This window comes from Hemitrygon akajei, chromosome 26 (assembly GCF_048418815.1).
Source record: "Hemitrygon akajei chromosome 26, sHemAka1.3, whole genome shotgun sequence".
In the NCBI taxonomy this organism is placed as follows: domain Eukaryota; kingdom Metazoa; phylum Chordata; class Chondrichthyes; order Myliobatiformes; family Dasyatidae; genus Hemitrygon; species Hemitrygon akajei.
In genome coordinates, this window is record NC_133149.1 from 47,086,703 (window position 1) to 47,108,058 (window position 21,356).

Consider the following 21,356-nt stretch of genomic DNA (forward strand, 5'->3'; position numbering starts at 1 on the left):
GTTCCTGCCTTGTCCCCATATCCCTTGATTCCCCTATCCATAAGATACCTATCTAGCTCCTTCTTGAAAGCATCCAGAGAATTGGCCTCCACTATCTTCCGAGGCAGTGCATTCCAGACCCCCACAACTCTCTGGGAGAAGAAGTTTTTCTTTAACTCTGTCCTAAATGACCTACCCCTTATTCTCAAACCATGCCCTCTGGTACTGGACTCTCCCAGCATCTGGAACATATTTCCTGCCTCTATCTTGTCCAATCCCTTAATAATCTTATATGTTTCAATCAGATCTCCTTAATTCCAGTGTGTACAAGCCCAGTCTCTCTAACCTCTCTGCGTAAGACAGTCCAGACATCCCAGGAATTAACCTCGTGAATCTACGCTGCACTTCCTCTACAGCCAGGATGTCCTTCCTTAACCCTGGAGACCAAAACTGTACACAATACTCCAGGTGTGGTCTCACCAGGGCTCTGTACAAATGCAAGAGGATTTCCTTGCTCTTGTACTCAATTCCCTTTGTAATAAAAGCCAACATTCCATTAGCCTTCTTCACTGCCTGCTGCACTTGCTCATTCACCTTCAGTGACTGATGACCAAGGACTCCGAGATCTCTTTGTATTACTCCCTTACCCAACTCTATACCGTTCAGATAATAATCTGCCTTCCTGTTCTTACTCCCAAAGTGGATAACCTCACACTTATTCACATTAAACGCCATCTGCCAAGTATCTGCCCACTCACCCAGCCTATCCAAGTCACCCTGAATTCTCCTAACATCCTCATCACATGTCACACTGCCACCCAGCTTAGTATCATCAGCAAATTTGCTGATGTTATTTTCTATGCCTTCATCCAAATCGTTAACGTAAATGGTAAACAGCTGTGGTCCCAATACCGAGCCCTGTGGCACCCCACTAGTCACCACCTGCCATTCCGAGAAACACCCATTCACCGCTACCCTTTGCTTTCTATCTGCCAACCAGTTTTCTATCCATGTCAATGCCTTCCCCCCGATGCCCTGAGCTTTGATTTTACCCACCAATCTTCTATGTGGGACCTTATCAAATGCCTTCTGGAAATCGAGGTACACTACATCCACTGGATCTCCCCCGTCTAACTTCCTGGTTACATCCTCGAAAAACTCCAACAGATTAGTCAAGCATGATTTACCCTTGGTAAATCCATGCTGGCTCGGCCCAATCCTATCACTGCTATCTAGATATGCCACTATTTCATCCTTAATAATGGACTCTAGCATCTTTCCCACCACCGATGTCAGGCTGACAGGTCGATAGTTCTGTTTTCTCCCTCCCTCCTTTCTTAAAAAGTGGGATAACATTAGCCATTCTCCAATCCTCAGGAACTGATCCTGAATCTAAGGAACATTGGAAAATGATTACAAATGCATCCGCAATTTCCAGGGCCACCTCCTTTAGTACCCTAGGGTGCAGACCATCTGGACCTGGGGATTTGTCAGCCTTCAGTCCCATCAGTCTTCTCATCACCGTTTCCTTCTGAATGTCAATCTGTTTCATTTCCTCTGTTACCCTATGTCCTTGGCCCATCCATACATCTGGGAGACTGCTTGTGTCTTCCTTAGTGAAAACAGATCTAAAGTACTCATTAAATTCTTCTGCCATTTCTCTGTTTCCCATAACAATTTCACCCAATTCATTCTTCAAGGGCCCAACATTGTTCTTAACTATCTTCTTTCTCTTCACATACCTAAAAAAGCTTTTGCTATCCTCCTTTATATTCCTGGCTAGCTTGCGTTCGTACCTCATTTTTTCTCCCCATATTGTCTTTTTAGTTAAGTTCTGTTGTTCCTTAAAAACTTCCCAATCATCTGTCCTCCCACTCACCTTAGCTCTGTCATATTTCCTTTTTTTTTAATGCTATGCAATCTCTGACTTCCTTTGTCAACCACTGTGGCCCCTTTCCCCCCTTTGAATCCTTCCTTCTCTGGGGGATGAACTGATTTTGCACCTTGTGCATTATTCCCAAGAATACCTGCCATTGCTGTTCCACTGTCTTTTCTGCTAGGCTATCCGTCCAGTCAACTTTGGCCAGCTCCTCCCTCATGGCTCCATAGTTTCCCCTGTTCATCTGCAACACTGACACCTCCGAGCTGCCCTTATCCTTCTCAATTTGCAGATAAAAGCTTATCATATTGTGATCACTACCTCCTAATGGCTCCTTTACTGCGAGATCGCTTATCAAATCCTGTTCATTACATAACACTAAATCAAAGTCCTAGAAACAGGCGGAGGTCACCAGCATCGAGGCCATGCTGTTGAAGATGCAGCTGTGTTGGGCAGGGCACGTCTCCGAGATGGAGGATCATCGCCTGCCTAAGATTGTGCTGTATGGCGAACTCTCCACTGGCCACCGTGACAGGGGGGCACCGAAGAAGAGGTACAAGGACTCTGAAGAAATCCCTTGGTGCCTGTCATATTGACCATTGCCAGTGGTCTAATCTGGCTTCCGATCGCGAGGTCTGGCAACACACCATTCACCAGTCTGTCTCCTCCTTCGAGAACGCACACAGGGCTGGCCTTGAGGACAAAAGGAGGAGGAGGAAGAACTGTGACAGCAGCACCAAACCCAGAATAGATTTTCCCTTGCAGCCAGGTCTGCCTGTCCCGTATTAGCCTTGTCAGCCACCAGCGAACCTGCAGCAGATGTGGGCAGCCCCCTTCCTAAATCTTCGTTTGTGAAGCCAAGCCACGAACATTGAGTTATGAAGGCCAATGTGCCAAAAGATTTCTTTACGACCCTTATCAACCTGTGATGCCACTTTCAATAAATTATAGACCAGTATTTCCAGATCCCTGTGCTACAGCACTCGTCAGTGCCCTACCATTCACTGTGTAAGACCTACCCTGGTTGATCCTCCCAAAGTGCAACACCTCACACTCGTCTGCATTAAATTCCATTTGCCATTTTTTTAGCCCATTTTTCCAGCTGGTCCAAATTCTGCTGCAAGCTCTGATAGACTTTCTCACTGTCCACTACACCCCCAATATCTTGATGTCACCTGCAAATGTGTTGATCCAATTAACCACATTATCATCCAGATCATTGATCTAGATGACAAGCAATAAAAGACCCAGCACTGATCCCTGCGGCACTCCACTAGTCACAGGCCTCCACTCAGAGAAGCAACCCTCTACTACCACCCTTTGGCTTCTCCCACAAAGCTAGTGTCTCATCCAATTTACGACCTCACCTTGAATCCTGATCAACTGAACCTTCTTGAACATCCTCCCACGATGGACCTTGTCCAATGCCTTGCTAAAGTCCATATAGACAACATCAATTGCTTTGCCCCTTGGTAACTTCCTTGAAAAACTCTTTAGGCTTTAGCTCTTTGAGGCTTTAGTCACAGGAGGCAAAACAAAAGCTGTAGTTGAGCTTTATTTTCTCCAACAGTTTATTGTTCTTCCTTCTTTGTATCAACTCAATTAGGAACAGTAGAGATGCCAGGCAAGATAGCCGAATGCTCCTCTTGTGGGATGTGGGAAGGCAAGGAGACCTCCAGTATCCCTGACGACTTCATCTGCGAGAAGTGCATCCAGCTGCAGCTTCTAACAAACCACATTAAGGAGTTGGAGCTGGTAATGGATGAACTATGGATCATTCAGGAAGGGTGATAGCTAGAACATATAGAGAAGTATTTACACCCAAAGTGCAGGACACAGGAAACTGTGGGTGACTTTCAGGAAGGGGAAAAGGATTAAACCGCCTGTGCAGTGTACCGCTGTGCCTATTCCCCTCAACAACTTTGGATACTGTTGGTGGGAATGACCTAACAGAGGAAAGTCACAGCAGTCAGGTCTCTGGCACTGACTCTGCTTCTGTGATTCAGAAGGGAAGAGGGAGAAGAGGCAGGCTGTGGTGATAGGGGATTCATTAGTTAGGTGAACAGAAAGGAGGTTCTGTGGATGAGAACAAGATTCCTGGATGGTATGTTGCCTCCTGGGTGCCAATGTCTGAAATTTTCCATGACTTGTAATACCACCTCTCCTTTAATCCCCCCCGTTGTCACATCTAAAACAACAGAACCCCAGAATACTGAACTGCTAGTCCTGCCCCTCCTGAAACCAAGTCTCAGTAATGACTATGATATCATAATTCCATGTGTTGTTCCATGTCCTTCCTGCTAGGATAGTAGCCCTTCTCCATTTCAGGTGCACACTGTCTTTCTGTACAGGTCCCATTTCCCTAGAACAGTGCCCAATGATCCAAAAATCTGAAGCACTCCCTCCTACACCAACACCTTAGCCACATGTTAAACTGTATAATCTTCCTACTTCTGGCCTCACTAACATGTGGCAGGGGTAGCAATCCTGAGATCACAACCGTGGAGGCCCTGCCCTTTAACTTAGCACCTAATTCATTTTGCAGAACCTCATTCACTCTTTGTACCCATGTCATTGGTATCCACATGGACCATGACCTCTGGCTGCTCACCCTTCCACTTAAAAATGTTGAGGACTCAATCTGAGACGTCCCAGACCGTGGAGGCAACATATCATCCGTGAATCTTAAGAGGAATAGACAGAGTGGACAGCCAGCGCCTCTTCCCCAGGGCACCACTGCTCAGTACAAGAGGACATGGCTTTAAGGTAAGGGGAGGGAAGTTCAAGAGGGATATTAGAGGAAGGTTTTTCACTCAGAGAGTGGTTGGTGCGTGGAATGCACTGCCTGAGTCAGTGGTGGAGGCAGATACACTAGTGAAATTTAAGAGACTACTAGACAGGTATATAGAGGAAGTTAAGGTGTGGGGTTATATGGGAGGCAGGGTTTGAGGGTCAGCACAACATTGTGGGCTGAAGGGCCTGTAATGTGCTATACTATTCTATTCTATTCTATAATCTCACTCTTGTCCACAGAACCTCCTTTCTGTTCCCCCAACGAATCTCCTATCACCATAGGTCACCTCTTCACCCTGCCTCCCCACATTCTGCAAGAGGATCATTCACCTATCCTGCCTGACATCCCCACTGTTCTAACTGTGCAATTAATAAAGAAGGAAATCAATAATTAAACTGGGGGAAAAAATCTACCTGCAGCTTTTTCACCTTCTCTCACTGAGGCCTCAAAATCACCACTCTAACACTGTCCACTTCAACCCCTACCTTATTTTTAATTGTTTTTGCCAATCAATCCCAATGGCTGGTTGGCAGCTGACCAAAACACCAAACTGCTACAAATTGATGCCTTATGCACTCAATCAGTGAACCTGAGTGAGCTACGCCTTCTCACGCTTCGGATCACTTATTGGCCACTGCTGAGGGAGGACAGAGAGCATTTCCTGTGTGGCTAAATCAATAATGTATTCAAATTCTGTTCTAACAGTGGGAGAATGAAGAGTAAATCTGACACTGAAGATCTTAGTAAATCTTAGGATTATAATGAGTAAATATAGTTAGAATAAATTCAAAATAAATTCAGAAACTGTACTGCAATAAATTATGACCATTGCACTGTGATAGCTTAAGGCAAGGAACATGCATTTAGAAATAATTTAAACAGGGATCCCAAATAGATTTTAACAGTAATTTTTATTCAAAGTTATAAGTTCTGATTCTGGTTCTTGTCTTCAGTTATTGGAATTTACCCTTTTCCTAAAAATATAACCAGTCATGGCATGACTTTGCTGAGAGAAACCAAGCTGAATATTTATGTACAGATTAACAGAGCTCTAAACCCTGCTTTCCTGATGTGACTGTAAACTCAGCTCTGTAATGTACTCTATCCACAGTAAAATTTCACCCCCTTGCTTATCAATTCATAACTCCTTCCATTATGGGAAATCATTCTGCAGTCTACACTGGCTCCTTACAATCCATTCTCTCACATGCCCATCCATTAACATGCCACCAATTCTCCTATAAGACAGCAACATGACAGTTAATTTAGTCTAACAACCAGCACAGCTTTAGGATTAAATGAATGAATGTCTTATTCTTAAACTACAACCCCTAGTTCTAGAGATTTTCCCATTTCCCATCCCAGGAAGACCTACCCATCTTATACTATTACAAATCTGCTTAAAGTCTAAGTAAGCATAGGTAGAAGAAAAATCTTTTAAAAGCGCTAAATGTTAAGATACAAATTATAAGTTTCTGCTTCAGTTTGAAGCTCTTAGGGGAGATTTCTTCTGAGATCTTGTTCTGGCTTGGAATTGGTTCCTGTTCTTGGCAGCTGGTGATTCCACATTCCACTGCCGTGGGTGAGGAACCCTAAAGGAACAGACAACAGATTATTAGACATTTAAAATCAAATTAAACAAAATAAAATAGCAAGCAACCATAACTAGAATCTGAGAACTTGAAAACACAAGATTCTGCATGAGCAACACACACAAAATGTTGGAGAAACTGAGCAAGTCAGAGAGGAACAGCTTCTTTCCCTCCGCCATCAGATTTCTGAATGAACAATGAACACTAACTTGTTTTTTGCATTATTTATTTTTTTATATAGACTCAGTTGCCACTTTATAAGATACACCTGCACACCAGTTTGTTGATGCAAGTATCTAATCAGCCAATCACGTGTCAACAATTCAATGCACAAAAGTATGCAGTCATGGTGAACAAGTGTAATTATTGTTCAGGCCAAACATGTCATCGCCTTAGAACTACCCAGGCTTACCCATAGCCCTCTATTTTTCTAAGCTCCATGTACCCATCCAGGAGTCTCTTGAAAGACTCTATTGTTTCCGCCTCCACCACCCCATTCCACGCACTCATCACTCTCTGAGTAAAAAACTTACTCTGACATCTCCTCTGTACCTACTCCCCAGCACCTTAAACCTGTGCCCTCTTGTGGCAACCATTTCAGCCCTGGGGAAAAGCCTCTGACTATCCACACCATCAATGCCTCTCATCATCTTATACACCTCTACCAGGTCACCTACCATCCTCTGTCGATCCAAGGAGAAAAGACCGAGTACACTCAACGTATTCCCATAAGGCATGCTCCCCAATCCAGGCAACATCCTTATAAATCTCCTCTGCACCCTTTCTATGGTTTCCACGTCCTTCCTGTAGTGAGGTGACCAGAACTGAGCACAGTACTCCAAGTGGGGTCTGACCAGGGTGCTATATAGCAGCAACATTACCTCTCAGCTCTTGAACTCAATCCCACGGTTGATGAAGGCCAATGCTCCGTATGCCTTCTTAACCACAGAGTCAACCTGCGTAGCAGCTTTGAGTGTCCTATGGACTCAGACCCCAAGATCCCTCCAATCCTCCACACTGTGAAGAGTCTTACCATTAATGCTATATTCTGCCATCATATTTGACCTACCAAAATGAGCCACCTTACACTTATCTGGGTTGAACTCTATTTGCCACTTCTTAGCCCAGTTTTGCATCGTATCAATGTCCTGCTGTAACCTCTGACAGTCCTTCACACTATCCACAACACCTCCAACCTTTGTGTCATCAGCAAATTTACTAACCCATCCCTCCACTTCCTCATTCAGGTCATTTATAAAAATCACAAAGAGTAAGGGTCCCTGAACAGATCCCTGAGGCACTCCACTGGTCACCGACCTCCATGCAAAATATGATCCATCTATAACCACACTTTGCTTTGTGGATCCAGAACTGGCTTGCCCACAGAAGGCAGTGTTCCCTTAGATCCCATGCCTCCTTACTTTCTCAATAAGCCTTGCATGGGGTACCTTATCAAATGCCTTGCTGAAATCCATATACACTACATCTATTGCTCTACCTTCATCAATGTGCTTAGTCACATCCTCAAAAAATTCAATCAGGCTCGTAAGGCATGACCTGCCCTTGACAAAGCCACGCTGACTATTCCTAATCATATTATGCCTCTCCAAATTTTCATAAATCCTGCCTCTCAGGATCTTCTCCATCAACTTACCAACCATTGAAGTAAGACTCACTGGTCTATAATGTCCTGGGCTCTCCCTACTCCCTTTCTTGAATAAGGGAACAACATCCGCAACCCTCCAATCCTTCAGAACCTCTCCTGTCCTCATTGATGATGCAAAGATCTTCGCCAGAGGCTCAGCAATCTCCTCCCTCACTTCCCATAGTAGCCTGGGGTACATCCCGTCAGGTCCCGTTGACTTACCAACTTGATGCTTTCCAAAAGCTCCAGCACATCCTGTTCCTTAATATCAACATGCTCAAGCTTTTCAGTCCACTGGAAGTCATCCCTACAATTGCCAAGATCCTTTTCCATAGTTAATACTGAGGCCAAATATTCATTAGTTAACTCTGCTATTTCCTCCGGTTCCATACACACTTTTCCACTGTCACACTTGACTGATCCTATTCTCTCACGTCTTATCCTTTTGCTCTTCGCATACTTGTAGAATGCCTTGGGATTTTCCTTAATCCTGTCCGCCAAGGCCTTCTCATGGCTCCTTCTGGCTCTCCTGATTTCTTTCTTGAGCTCCTTCCTGCTAGCCGTATAATTTTCTAGATCTCTATCATTAACTAGTTTTTTAAACTTTTGAGAGCTCTTCTTCTTGACTAGATTTACAACAACCTTTGTACACCACATTTCCTGTACCCTACCATCCTTTCCCTGTTTCATTGGAATATACCTATGCAGAACTGCACCCAAATATCCCCTGAACATTTACCACATTTCTTCCATACGTTTCCCTGAGAACATCTGTTTCCAATTAATGCTTTCAAGTTCCTGCCTGATAGCCTCATATTTCCCCTTACTCCAATTAAATGTTTCCCTAACTTGTCTGTTCCTATCCCTCTCCAATGCTATGGTAAAGGAGATGGAATTGTGTTCACTATTTCCAAATTGCTCTCCCACTGAGAGACTTGACCAGGTTCATTTCCCTATACCAGGTTGTAAATTCATTTTCAGAGCTTTAGAAATTGTAGAAAATAAAGATTTCCAAAATGGTTTTAATAAAGAACATGACCAGAACATATGTGACAAAGTAGCTACTTCAGTTTTACACCTATCGCAGTGGTTCTCTATACTAGGGACTATTTTAGATAGTCTCTCCCTTGTTAAATAATAACGGTGAACAATTTTAAACTGAATTAAACAGTGATTGGCACATATAGAGGAAGAATTTATGTTTTTCAAAACTCGCAACCAATCTTCATTAACAAAGATCATATTAAGTTCTCTCTCCCAATCTTGTTTAATCTTTAGTGAGAGGTTATCTTTTTTGTAACAAAACTAAATTATAAATTCTGCTAATAGAACCTCTCACTAAAGGATTCAACTTCAAAATGGTATCCAACAAATCAGATTCTTGCAATCTCAAGCTCTGAAAATTAATTTACAACCTAACCGATTGACTGTTCTATTTGGAATAGTTCCGCATCATATTCAGGGTATTTCATCTTCAGATCAACATGTAATTGCATTTGTTACATTATTGGCAAGAAGGGCTATTTTATTAAAATGGAAAGATATTTCTGTCCCTACACTGATTGAATGGTTTTCTCAAGTAATGTTATGTCTCAGTTTGGAAAAAATTAGAAGTAGAACTTTTGATCCCCGATTCGACTGAGAGAAGGTGGGGCTCTTTTACCAAATATTATCATTTAATTTGAATTATTTTATATGGTTTCCTTCCAATTTTATTTTATATAAATATGAACTGGCGGTTGATGATTTTTTAATATATATAGAGGATGCTAAGACGTATTGCTCCAGGGGTTGATTCCTAATGTTTTTTTTTCCATTTTTTTTGTAGTCAGTGGTCTTTTTTTCTTAGTTAGATGGGGCTCTTTTTTCCCCCTTCTTTCCCTTGTATAATTTTTAAATTTTTTTATATATTACGATCAGTTTTTATTTTCTTCAGCTTTATTAATTGTATATATATTAAATTGTTGAAGTTTTCTATCATCTTACAGCTGTAGAAGATTATGTACCAATAAAAAGATTCTAAAAATGAAATTTCCCAATACCAGATCAAGTACAGCCTCTCCTCTTGTAGACTTATCTACATATTGTGTCAAGAAACCTTCCTGAACACACCTAACAAACTCCACCCCATCTAAACCCCTCACTCTAGGGAGATGCCAATCAATATTTGGGAAATTAAAATCTCCCACCACTGCAACCCTGTTATTATTACACATTTCCAGAATCTGTCTCACTATCTGCTCCTCGATGTCCCTGTTACTATTGGGTGGTCTATAAAAAACACCCAGTAGAGTTATTGACCCCTTCTTATTCCTAACTTCCACCCAGAGAGACTCTGTGGACAACCCCTCCATTACTTCCTCCTTTTCTGCAGTCATGACACTATCTCTGATCAACAGTACCATGCCCCCACCTCTTTTGCCCCCCTCCCTCTCCTTTCTGAAACATCTAAAGCCTGGCACTTGAAGTAGCCATTCCTGCCCCTGCACCATCCAAGTCTCTGTAATAGCCACAAAATTATAGCTCCAAGTGCTGATCCACGCTCTAAGCTCATCCACTTTGTTCATGATACTCCTTGCATTAAAACAGACACATCTCAAACCATTGGTCTGAGTGCGTCCCTTCTCTATCACCTGCCTATCCTCCCTTTCGCCCTGTCTCCAGGTGTTCTCTATTTGTGAGCCAACCTCCCTTTTCTCCGTCACTTCAGTTCAGTTCCCACCCCCCAGCAATTCTCTAGTTTAAACATCAAAATGGGTAAAATAAATTACAAAAAAATAAACATCAAAATGGAGAAGAAATCGGCTTTATTTCTAACTGTGACAAGATAGCCGACAGAGAAGAGGTTTACACCTTGACACAGTGGTGCCAAGATAACAACTTCTCCCTCAATGTCCAAAAGACAAAAGAGCTGATTGTGGATTAAAGGAGGAACAGAGATAGGCTCACCCTGATCAACATCAATGGGACTGAAATTGAGAGGGTGAATAGTTTCAGGTTCCTCGGTATATACATCAATGAAGATATTACATCGACTGTACACACCGGCTGTGTGGTTTAAAAAAAGCACAGTGACGTCTTTTCCACCTCAGGCGACTGAAGAAGTACAGCAAGAGCCCCAAATCCTCAAGACCTTCTACAGGGGCAGCATTGAGAGCATCCTGACTGACTGTATCACTGCCTGGTACGGGAACCGCACTAATCTTGATTGCTGAGCCCTGGTATGGACAGCCCAGCACATCTGTGATGTGAACTTCCCTCCATTGAGAACATTTACAGCAGCAGGTGCATAAAGAAGGGCTGGAAGATCATTGGGGATACCAGTCACCCCGACCATAAACTGTTTCAGCTGCTTCCATCCAGCATATGGTACCGCAGCATTAAAGCCAGGACCAACAGGCTATAGGACAACTTCTTTCTACAAGCCATTAGACTTATAAATTCACATCTGTACATTGTGACTGAGTCATAATGCAAAGATTTTTACTCTCTCACATTGTGGGATGGATATAAGATTTAAATAAATTCAAGTCAAATGTGATCTTGGTGACTTTGATGGTGCCAGATGGGGTGGTTTGAGTATCTCAGAAACTGCTGATCTCCTGAGATTTTCACGCACAACAGGCTCCAGAGTTTACAGAGAATGATGTCAAAAACAAAAAAAGCTGGATGATGTAAATGCACTCGAAATCTTTATTTACTATATTTCTCAGAATATAAAGCAACCCGAGCTGGACAAAGGAATGAGCCAGGCTTCACCCACCCCACTACAGAATGCATAATCAGAATATGCACCTAACAAATATAGTCCACTCCCATTGTCAGACTTTGCTCCACACTCCTACTGCTTGCCTGTAATCCAAAAACCACCCTTCTCACTGTTTAGTTAACTCACAAGTTTTGTACATCTTAAACTTTGCTCTGTACATACATTTCAGTTATTAATACATTTTAAAGAGACAATGGTTCCAAAGAAATAAATGATTTAACCTAGTGTATGTGGCATTTGAAGTATTCCAAAATGCAAACTAGAACTTTTGATAATCTTTTTTTAAAAAGAGTCAAATTTTGCAGGCTAGTCTCAAATGCATCATAATTTGAATGTCTAATGAACTGCCAAGTGACTTACGGTTTATCCGGGGACATAAGACACAATATGTTTTTTTGCTGATCTTGTGACAGTTCTTGACCTGTTAGTGATAAATAAAATGATTAGGCATTTCAATTAGTTACTTACTCCACAGAACCACGCAAGAGAAATATTGCAAAATCATTTCATCGTACAACAATTAACAAGTTCACATAATTAATATGAGATTCATTCTACAAATGCTGAAAATAGCAAGCAATACACAAATGCTGGAGGAACTCAGCAGGTCAGGCAGCATCCATGGAAAAGAATAAGCAGTTGACATTTTGGGCCAAGACCCCTATCAGTTGTGCTTGTGTGCTTAGTTTAATTTTATGCCTAACTCCAGTTTGCTGCCCATATAGCAAAAGATCTTTTCACATGATAGTGTAGAGGAACAAATCATCCTCCCATTAAGAACTGTGGAAGAATAACATTCTCATTGCCTACTATTTAACCAAAGGTAAGTTATGTTAAAGTAAACATGACATGACATCTTTTGCATCGTCATTGTAAAATAAGTTATGAGCAGTTTTGGTCTTATAGATTGGAAAGGACATGCTAGATTAGAAGGGGTCCAGGTTTATAAGAATTATCCCAGGAATGAAAGTGTTAGTATGAGAGGCTTTTATAGCTCTGGGCCTATACCCACTGACATTCAAAAGAAGGGGGGTATCACTGAAACATATTGAATAATAAAAGGCCTGCAGTGGATCAGTGGATGCGGAGAGGACATTTCCTATATTGGGGGAGTCTAGGACTAGAGGGTGCAGCCTCAAAATACAGGGGTGTCACTTTAGAACGGAGATGAGGAGGAATTTCTTTAGCCAGATAGTAGTGAATCTGTGGAATTCTTTGCCATGGACAGCTGTGGAGGCCAAGTTAATGAGCATATTTAAAGCAGAGGTTGATAGGTTCTTGATTAGTAAGGGTGTCAAAGGATACGGGGAGGAAGTGGGAGAATGGGGTTGAGAGGGATTATAAATTAACCATGATGGAATGGCGAAGCAGACTCGAAGAGCCAAATGACCTAATTCTGCTCGTGTCTTAAAGCAAGTATTATTGTCCAGACCAAGAGTCACTTTTCAATAAACGCTCACTGAATTCAGGCAGCACAAGTAGAGGGAAGGGGAAGGGAGTAGGTGTGTAGAAAGAGGGGATGAGGAGGAGAGAACTCAACTGAAAGCTCAATCCACCCTGTGGAATGAATAGAGAGAAAATGTTTGAATTTTACATTCAGTTTAAGGGTGGGGGGGGGGGCGGGTGAAGATAATTAAAGCAGAACAGGGTAAAGTGAACTGGTAAATTAGATGGGACTGGTCAGTAGAGATACAGTGCCACACATTTAAAAGCATCTTTTTGAAAACCCAGGAAACAAGAAGAGGAGTAGGCCATTCGAGCCCTTGAACTTGCTCTTCTATTTAATAAAATTGTGGCTGCCTCATCTATTTTCCTGTCCCATCCCCACAACCCTTGACTTCTTTTCTGTTTAAAAGCCTTTCCAGTGTTAAATATATTCAAGCATTTGCTCTCTCACAGAGTAATGGTTATACAACTCCTTCCCTATCCAGTCTATCATGCAACTCTCTCTACTATTCCCATTACCAGCGCACTTGGGCATTAGCCTTCTCTATCAACCGAATAGCTTCTTGAGATACTTCTTAAATATTGTGAGTGTCTGCAGGGCAGGGCGATCCAGGTGAAAAGTAGTCTTCCTGCAATCTTCTGCAAACCATTACATCTCACCCTAAACCTATGCCCTTTAGGCTTGGCCACCTCTGCCATGATTTCTACCTGTTAATGCCCTTCAGTTTTATACACCTCCATCAGGTCCCCCCAGGCCTCTTCAGACCCAGGAAAAGCAAACACAGTGCATCCAGTCTGTCCTCATGACAGAAATGTTCCTTTCTGGCAGCATTCGGATAAATCCGTCACACCTTCTCTAGTCTATTCTTCAATGTGGCAATCAGAACTGTATATAAGAGCATAACCTCCTTGCTATACTGTGCTTTGGCTAAAGAAAGCAAGTATCTTGTATGATTTCTTCACCACCACCAGTGCTGTTATCTTTGGGGATCCTTGGATTTCTGATCATTCATATCTTCTACCTTTACATGCAAGTCATTGCATATTCCTGAAGGTTATTATAGCCAGGGGTAGTAATGGGGACAAACTCCCAGTACCTATTAAATGCTTCTAATGGTGTGTGTCCAGCTCCTGGCCTTCACTTGCAGCTTAGCTACTGAACCTGACAAGAGATGGGGCAAAGGTGGGTTACTGGCGCCTTAAAACTAGTTGCTTTGGACAGATGGGTCTCGTCAGTCATGGCTGAAAGTTCATCTAGGAGGAGGAGATCCTCCGCTGCCTTGTGGCTATACCCACTCTTGGGGAAGGCTTCTGGAGTAAACTGAGGGAAAAATCCATAGTTGGAGTCCCGAAGGCAGTCCAAAATTGAGTTCAATGCTGACTGGCAACTCCTTCGACACTGCTGGTGTCAAATTGTATCAGTCTTTGCCGTTCCTTTGGGTTCACAGATGCGTGGAGAGAGGAAGCATACAACATGGGCAACAGCTTGCTCTCCATATTGTACAGGCTTGCATACCTAGACAGTTAGGGCACAATATTCATGGTCGACCCTAACCAATGGAAGCTTCACCAGCATATAACAAACAGCCCCTTTATTCCCCTCCATAGATGCTGCCTGACCCGTTGAGTTCTTCCAGCATTTTCTGTGTGTTTAATCATATTGGTCAGCCAGATTTTCCTATCCACTTGCCTTCTCCCCATAACCTTTGGCACTGATTACATCCACGTAACCAATTAACTTACTAACCCATACATTTTTGGACCGCGGGAAGAAACTGGAGCACCTGGTGGAAACCATGTGCTCACAGTGAAAACTTTAAGACTCCTTGCAGAAAGCTCTACTCTTTCCCTGATTACCTTTTCTCTCATCCTGAATGGACTTTCCTCAAACTTATCCATAAGGAGTTCCGGATACTCAACCCTTTGAGAGAAGACATTGGTTGTCACCTCAGTCCTACAGTCCCCTTCACCCCCACCCTGCTCCAAAATATCCAAGGGAGATCAGAAGTTTCTGACAAGCTCTTACGCAATCTCCACTTGAATTGTCCAAGGCAATCTTGGATGCAAAGCGACTTATCAATGTTTAAGCAAAGCCAGCCTTTTCACTACATCCTGACAATGAATTTTCACCATTTCTGCTCTTAATGACACTTTCTCAGCATCCATTCATGAGTAATTTGTATTGGTGCATGGAAAGTAGTTGAATATTTTTTAACCCCTGTACACTCAAGTCCTTTCTTTGGTCCTAACAGGCCCCCAAATTACAAATTACATAAGACCATAAAATATACGACCAGAATTAGGCCATTTGGCCCATCGGGTCCACCCCACCATTTGATCACGGCTGATCCTTTTTTCCCCTCCTCAGCTCCATTCCCCGGCCTTCTCCCCATAACCTTTGATGCTGTGTCCAATCAAGAATCTATCAATCTCTGCCTTAAATACACCCAATGACCTGGCCTCTACAGCTGCCTGTGCTAACAAATTCTACAAATTCACCACCCTATGGCTAAAGAAAGTTTTCCGCATCTCTGTTTTAAATGGACACCCCTCTATCCTGAGGCTGTGCCCTCTTGTCTGAGACTCCTCCACCATGGAAAATATCCTTTCCACATCTACTCTGTCTAAGCCTTTTAACATTCGAAAAGTTTCAATGAGAGATACTCTCTTATCCTTCTAAATTCCAGTGAGTACAAACCCAGAGCTATCAAACGTTCCTCATATGAATCAGAATCAGGTTTATTATCACCAGCATGTGATGTGAAATTAGTTAACCCTAACCCTTTCATTCCTGGAATCATCCTTGTGAACCTCCTCTGGACCCTCTCCAATGCCAGCACATCTTTTCTAAGATGAGGGGCCCAAAACCGTTCACAATACTCAAGGTGAGGTCATGGCATTTGCCTTCCTCACCACCACCTCAACCTGTAAGTTACCTTTATGGCGTTCTGCACAAGGACTCCCAAGTTCCTTTGCATCTCAGATTTTTGGATTTTCTCCCCATTTAGAAAATAGTCTGCATATTTATTTCTACTACCAATGTGCATGACCATGCATTTTCCAACATTGTATTTCATTTGCCACTTTCTTGCCCATTCTCCTAATCTGTCTTAAGTCCTTTTGCAGCCTATCTGTTTCCTCAACACTACCTGCCCCTCCACCAATCTTCGTATCGTATATGAAGACAGTTTTTTTTAGGTCCCATTTAATCATTTGTTAATGCACTGTAATGTTGGTAGTGAAGCCAACATTTACTATTGAAGCCAAGTTGCTCCCAAAATGAGGACACAGTTCAGAGTAAATCACATTGGTGGCTCTGAAGGCACATGTTAGCAAATACGGGACAAGAGTGGCAATTTCTTCCCCTGCACCGCCCCACCCCCTACCCCAGGATACTGGTGGACGGAGGTCTCACCAGCCTCAATTCTCAGAACTGGAGTGGAAGCAAGTCATATAGAACCCTGACGGAAAGTACAAGTTCTACCCCCCAACTTTGAATAATTTGCATTAAAGCATTATTAACTTAAGCAAGTCTGTAATTGAAAAAACACACACAATATCCACAAGGAATGAACATTAATTTCCCCCATAAAATGTAGTTAAGCACAATATGACTTACGATTTTCAGATGCTGGAGTTTGATTTATACTAATGTAGCTGACTCCTGCACCAAAGGTCACATTCTCAATTGTTCCTGAAAGAAAACAAATTAAAAGTTACATAAAGAGCAGACACTTTATAAATTTGTAACATTCCTAACTTGGTTATAGTTCATTTTGTGTTTGGTGAGGAGGTTGATGGTGATGCTATTTTTTAAAAAAAACCCTGGTCTACATGTGCCAAATGATAGGGTGATTTATGCAAAAAAATAAGATTTAGGTTTACCATAACTATTCTCTTCCCAGTTCAAAGAGATTGGCTTTATTTGTCACATGTACATTAAAATATACAGTGAAATTAGCAAGGATGTGCTGGGGGCAGTCCACAAGTATCACCATGCTTCCAGTGACAACATAGCACGGCCACAATTCACTAATCCTAAACATACGTAGCTAATAAAGCTACAGAGACAAGCTGAGGAGTCACTCTTAATCAAAGGATGAGATTTCTGAAACTTTGTATTTATATCCCAAGTTTATGTATTTATCATCTGCTTAGAAAAGATAAAGTATTCAGAGCATAATACATAATTATTACGAAGAAACTAAAAATGATTGATACCAATCTTCCAAACTGTACAGGGTTTAATTTACAATGGACCACGTTGTTACAATGTTCCGACAAATGAAATAATTCTTCATGAAAGAAGTCAAACATTGCAGGCCTATCCAAGCTGGACAGCCTAGCTTGTATCTATTGGAGCAGAATACTGAGAAGTGACTTGATTGAAACATACAACATTGTGAGGAGTTTTGAGAGGGTGAGCAAAGAGAGGATGTTTTGTCTAGTGGGAGAATCTAGGTCAAAAGTGCTGGAGAACACTATGCCCCAGACTGTTTTGGAAGAAACAATGAGATCTAAGACAGACTGCTCTGATAACTCGTGTTCAGCAGTGGTTTAATTTATCTGCTGGAGTGGAGACTCTTAACCAAGGGCAACTACATTATTTTGTACTTTAAACCAACTTTGAAAGCAGATACAACTGCTGAACAGCTGCTCATATAGAAAGGAGCTGGGTTCGATATGCAGCGTTGGCAAGAAATGTACCATTCTTTACCGCTGTCATATACAGTGGCATGCAAAAGTTTGGGTACCCCGGTCAAAATTTCTGTTACTGTGAATAGTTAAGCGAGTAGAAGATGAACTGATCTCCAAAAGTCATAAAGTTAAAGATGAAACATTCTTTTCAAAATTTTAAACAAGATTAGTGTATCATTTTTGTTTTGTACAATTTTAGAGTGAAAAAAAGGAAAGGAGCACCATGCAAAAGTCTGGGCACCCCAAGAGATTTGAGCTCTCAGATAACTTTTACCAAGGTCTCAGACCTTAATTAGCTTGTTAGGGCTATGGCTTGTTCACAGTCATCGTGAGGAAAGGCCAGGTGATGAAATTTCAAAGCTTTATAAATACCCTGACTCCTCAAACCTTATCCCAACAATCAGCAGCCATGGGCTCCTCGAAGCAGCTATCTAGCACTCTGAAAATTAAAATAAATGATGCCCACAGAGCAGGAGAAGACCATAAGAAGATAGCCAAGTGTTTTCAGGTAGCCATGTCCTCAGTTTGTAACATAATTAAGAAATGGCAGTTAACAGGAACGGTGAAGGTCAAGTTGAGGTCTGGAAGACCAAGAAAATTTTCCGAGAGAACTGCTCGTAGGATTGCTAGAAAGGCAAATCAAAGCTCACGTTTGACTGCAAAAGACCTTCAGGAAGATTTAGCAGACTCTGGAGTGGTGGTGCACTGTTCTACTGTGCAGCAACACCTGCACAAATATGACCTTCATGGAAGAGTCATCAGAAGAAAACCTTTCCTGCGTCCTCACCACAAAATTCAACATCAGAAGTTTGCAAAGGAACATCTAAACAAGCCTGATGCATTTTGGAAGCAAGTCCTGTGGACCGACGAAGTTAAAATAAAACTTTTTGGCTGCAATGAGCAAAGGTATGTTTGGAGAAAAAAGGGTGCAGAATTTCATGAAAATAGCACCTCTCCAACTGTTAAGCACAGGGGTGGATAGATCGTGCTTTGGGCTTGTGTTGCAGCCAGTGGCACAGGGAACATTTCACTGGTAGAGGGAAGAATGAATTCAATTAAATACCAGAAAATTCTGGAAGCAAACATCACACCGTCTGCAAAAAAGCTGAAGATGAAAAGAGGATGGCTTCTACAACAGGATAATGATCCTAAACACACCTCAAAATCCACAATGGACTACCTCAAGAGACGCAAGCTGAAGGTTTTGCCATGGCCCTCACAGTCCCCCAACATAAACATCATAGAAAATCGGTGGATAGACCTCAAAAGAGCAGTGCATGCAAGACGGCCCAAGAATCTCACAGAACTAGAAGCCTTTTGCAAGGAAGAATGGGTGAAAATCCCCCAAACAAGAATTGAAGGACTCTTAGCTGGCTACAGAAAGCGTTTACAAGCTGTGATACTTGCCAAAGGAGGTGTTACTAAGTACTGACTATGCAGGGTGCCCAAACTTTATTTTGAAACTGTAAAAGATGGAAAAAAAAATCTTGCTTAAGATATTAAAGAAATGTGTCATCCTTAACTTCCATCAACCATCTCGACTTCACCACACCCTGTTCCAATTCCAACCTCACTCCTTCTGAACACTCTGCTCTCTCCACACCAATCCCAACCTCACTATAAAAGCCGCTGAAAAGGGGGGGAGCTGTTGTCTGGCGTACTGACCGCTACCTGGCCGAGGCACAGCGACAACTCTCTGATACCTCCTCTTATTTACCCCTTGATCATGACCCCACTAAGGAACACCAGGCCATTGTCTCCTACACCATCACCAACCTTATCAGCTCTGGGATCTCCCATCCACTGCCACCTACCTCATAGTCCCCACACCCCGCACTTCCTGTTTCTACCTCCTACCCAAGATCCACAAACCTGCCTGTCCGGTAGACCCATTGTCTCAGCTTGCTCCTGCCCCACCGAACTCATTTCTGCATACCTTGACACTGTTTTATCCCCCCTCGTTCAATTTCTTCCCACCTATGTTAGTGACACTTCTCACGCTTTGAATTTTTTCAATGATTTTAAGTTCCCTGGCCCCCACCGCCTTATTTTCTCCATGGATGTCCAGTCCCTATATACCTCCATCCCCCAGCAGGAAGGTCTCAAAGCTCTCCACTTCTTTTTGGATTCCAAACCTAACCAATTCCCCTCTACCACCACTCTCCTCTGTCTAGTGGAATTAGTTCTTACTCTCAATAATTTCTCCTTTGGCTCCTCCCACTTCCTCCAAACCAAGGGTGTAGCCATAGGCGCCCGCATGGGTCCCAGTTATGCCTGACTTTTGGTTGCCTGAACACCTACGCTCTGTCCACCAGAGAAAGCAGGATCTCCCAGTGGCCACACATTTTAATTCCACGTCCCATTCCCATTCTGATATGTCTATCCATGGCCTCCTCTACTGTCAAAATGAATCCAAACTCAGGTTGGAGGAACAACACCTTATATACCGGCTGGGTAGCCTCCAACCTGATGGCATGAACATTGACTGATCTAACTTCCGTTAATGTCCCTCCTCCCCTTCTTACCCCATCCCTGACATATTTTAGTTGTTTGTTTTTTTCTCTCTCTCTGCCCATCACTCTGCCTGTTCTCCACCTCCCTCTGGTGCTTCCCCCACCCTTTCTTTCTCCCGAGGCCTCCCGTCCCATGGTTCTTTCCCTTCTCCAGCTCTGTATCACTTTCACCAATCACCTTTCCAGCTCTTAGCTTCATCCCACCCCCTCCAGTCTTCTATCATTTCGCATTTCCCCCTCTCCCCACTACTTTCAAATCTCTTAGTATCTTTCTCTTCAGTTAGTCCTGACGAAGGGTCTTGGCCCGAAACGTCGACAGTGCTTCTCCTTATAGATGCTGTCTGGCCTGCTGTGTTCCACCAGCATTTTGTGTGTGTTGTTTGAATTTCCAGCATCTGCAGATTTCCTTGTGTTTGCTCATCCTTAACTTTATGCCTTTTGGAAATCAGGTCATCTTTTACTCGCTTAGCTATTCACAGTAACAGAAATTTTGACCAGGGGTGCCCAAACTTTTGCATGCCACTGTACATCTGGAAATAAATCACAATTCAGCCCCGAGATTATTTCTGAGGCAAAATTGATTTCGTAGTTGTATGTACCTTTCTGGGGTTGAAAGGGTTAATCCCCAAATCACCAGGCCTCGGACCCTGTGGGAAGCAAGTGCAGAAATTGCAATGGCCCTAGCAGAGATAATTAAAACATCCTTAGCGACAGGTGGGGTAACAGATGATTAGAGAATAACCAAAGTAGTTCTGTTCAAGAAAGGCTCTAAAAATAAACCAGGAAATTATAGGCCGTTGAGTCTGACATCAGTAGTGGGAAAGTTATTGGAAGGTGTTCTAAGGGACTGGATATATGAGTATTTGGATAGACATGGACTGATTAAGGATAGTCAGCATGGCTTTGTGCGTGGTAGGTCATGACTAACCAATCTTACAGAGTTTTTAAGAGGAAGTTACCCAGAAAGTGGATGAAGGCAAGGCAGTGGATGTTGTCTACATAGACTTTTGTAAGGCATTTGAGAAGATCCCGCTTGGGAGG

At 42.6% G+C, this 21,356-nt stretch overlaps 1 protein-coding gene across 3 annotated transcripts in view; it reads right to left on the bottom strand.

The window, feature by feature from the left end:
• Positions 1 to 5,544: 5,544 nt before the first annotated feature.
• The window catches only part of ncapd3 (non-SMC condensin II complex, subunit D3), a 252,013-nt gene continuing 236,201 nt past the window's right edge, over positions 5,545 to 21,356 (bottom strand). For all 3 annotated transcript variants that reach the window (XM_073030150.1, XM_073030151.1, XM_073030149.1), the window contains 3 exons: positions 16,724 to 16,798; positions 12,019 to 12,079; positions 5,545 to 6,244 (listed from right to left, as the gene is read on the bottom strand). In XM_073030150.1, the coding sequence (XP_072886251.1) occupies positions 6,133 to 6,244; positions 12,019 to 12,079; positions 16,724 to 16,798 (248 nt within the window). In that variant the 3' untranslated portion in view covers positions 5,545 to 6,132. The remainder of the gene's footprint in view (positions 6,245 to 12,018; positions 12,080 to 16,723; positions 16,799 to 21,356) is intronic.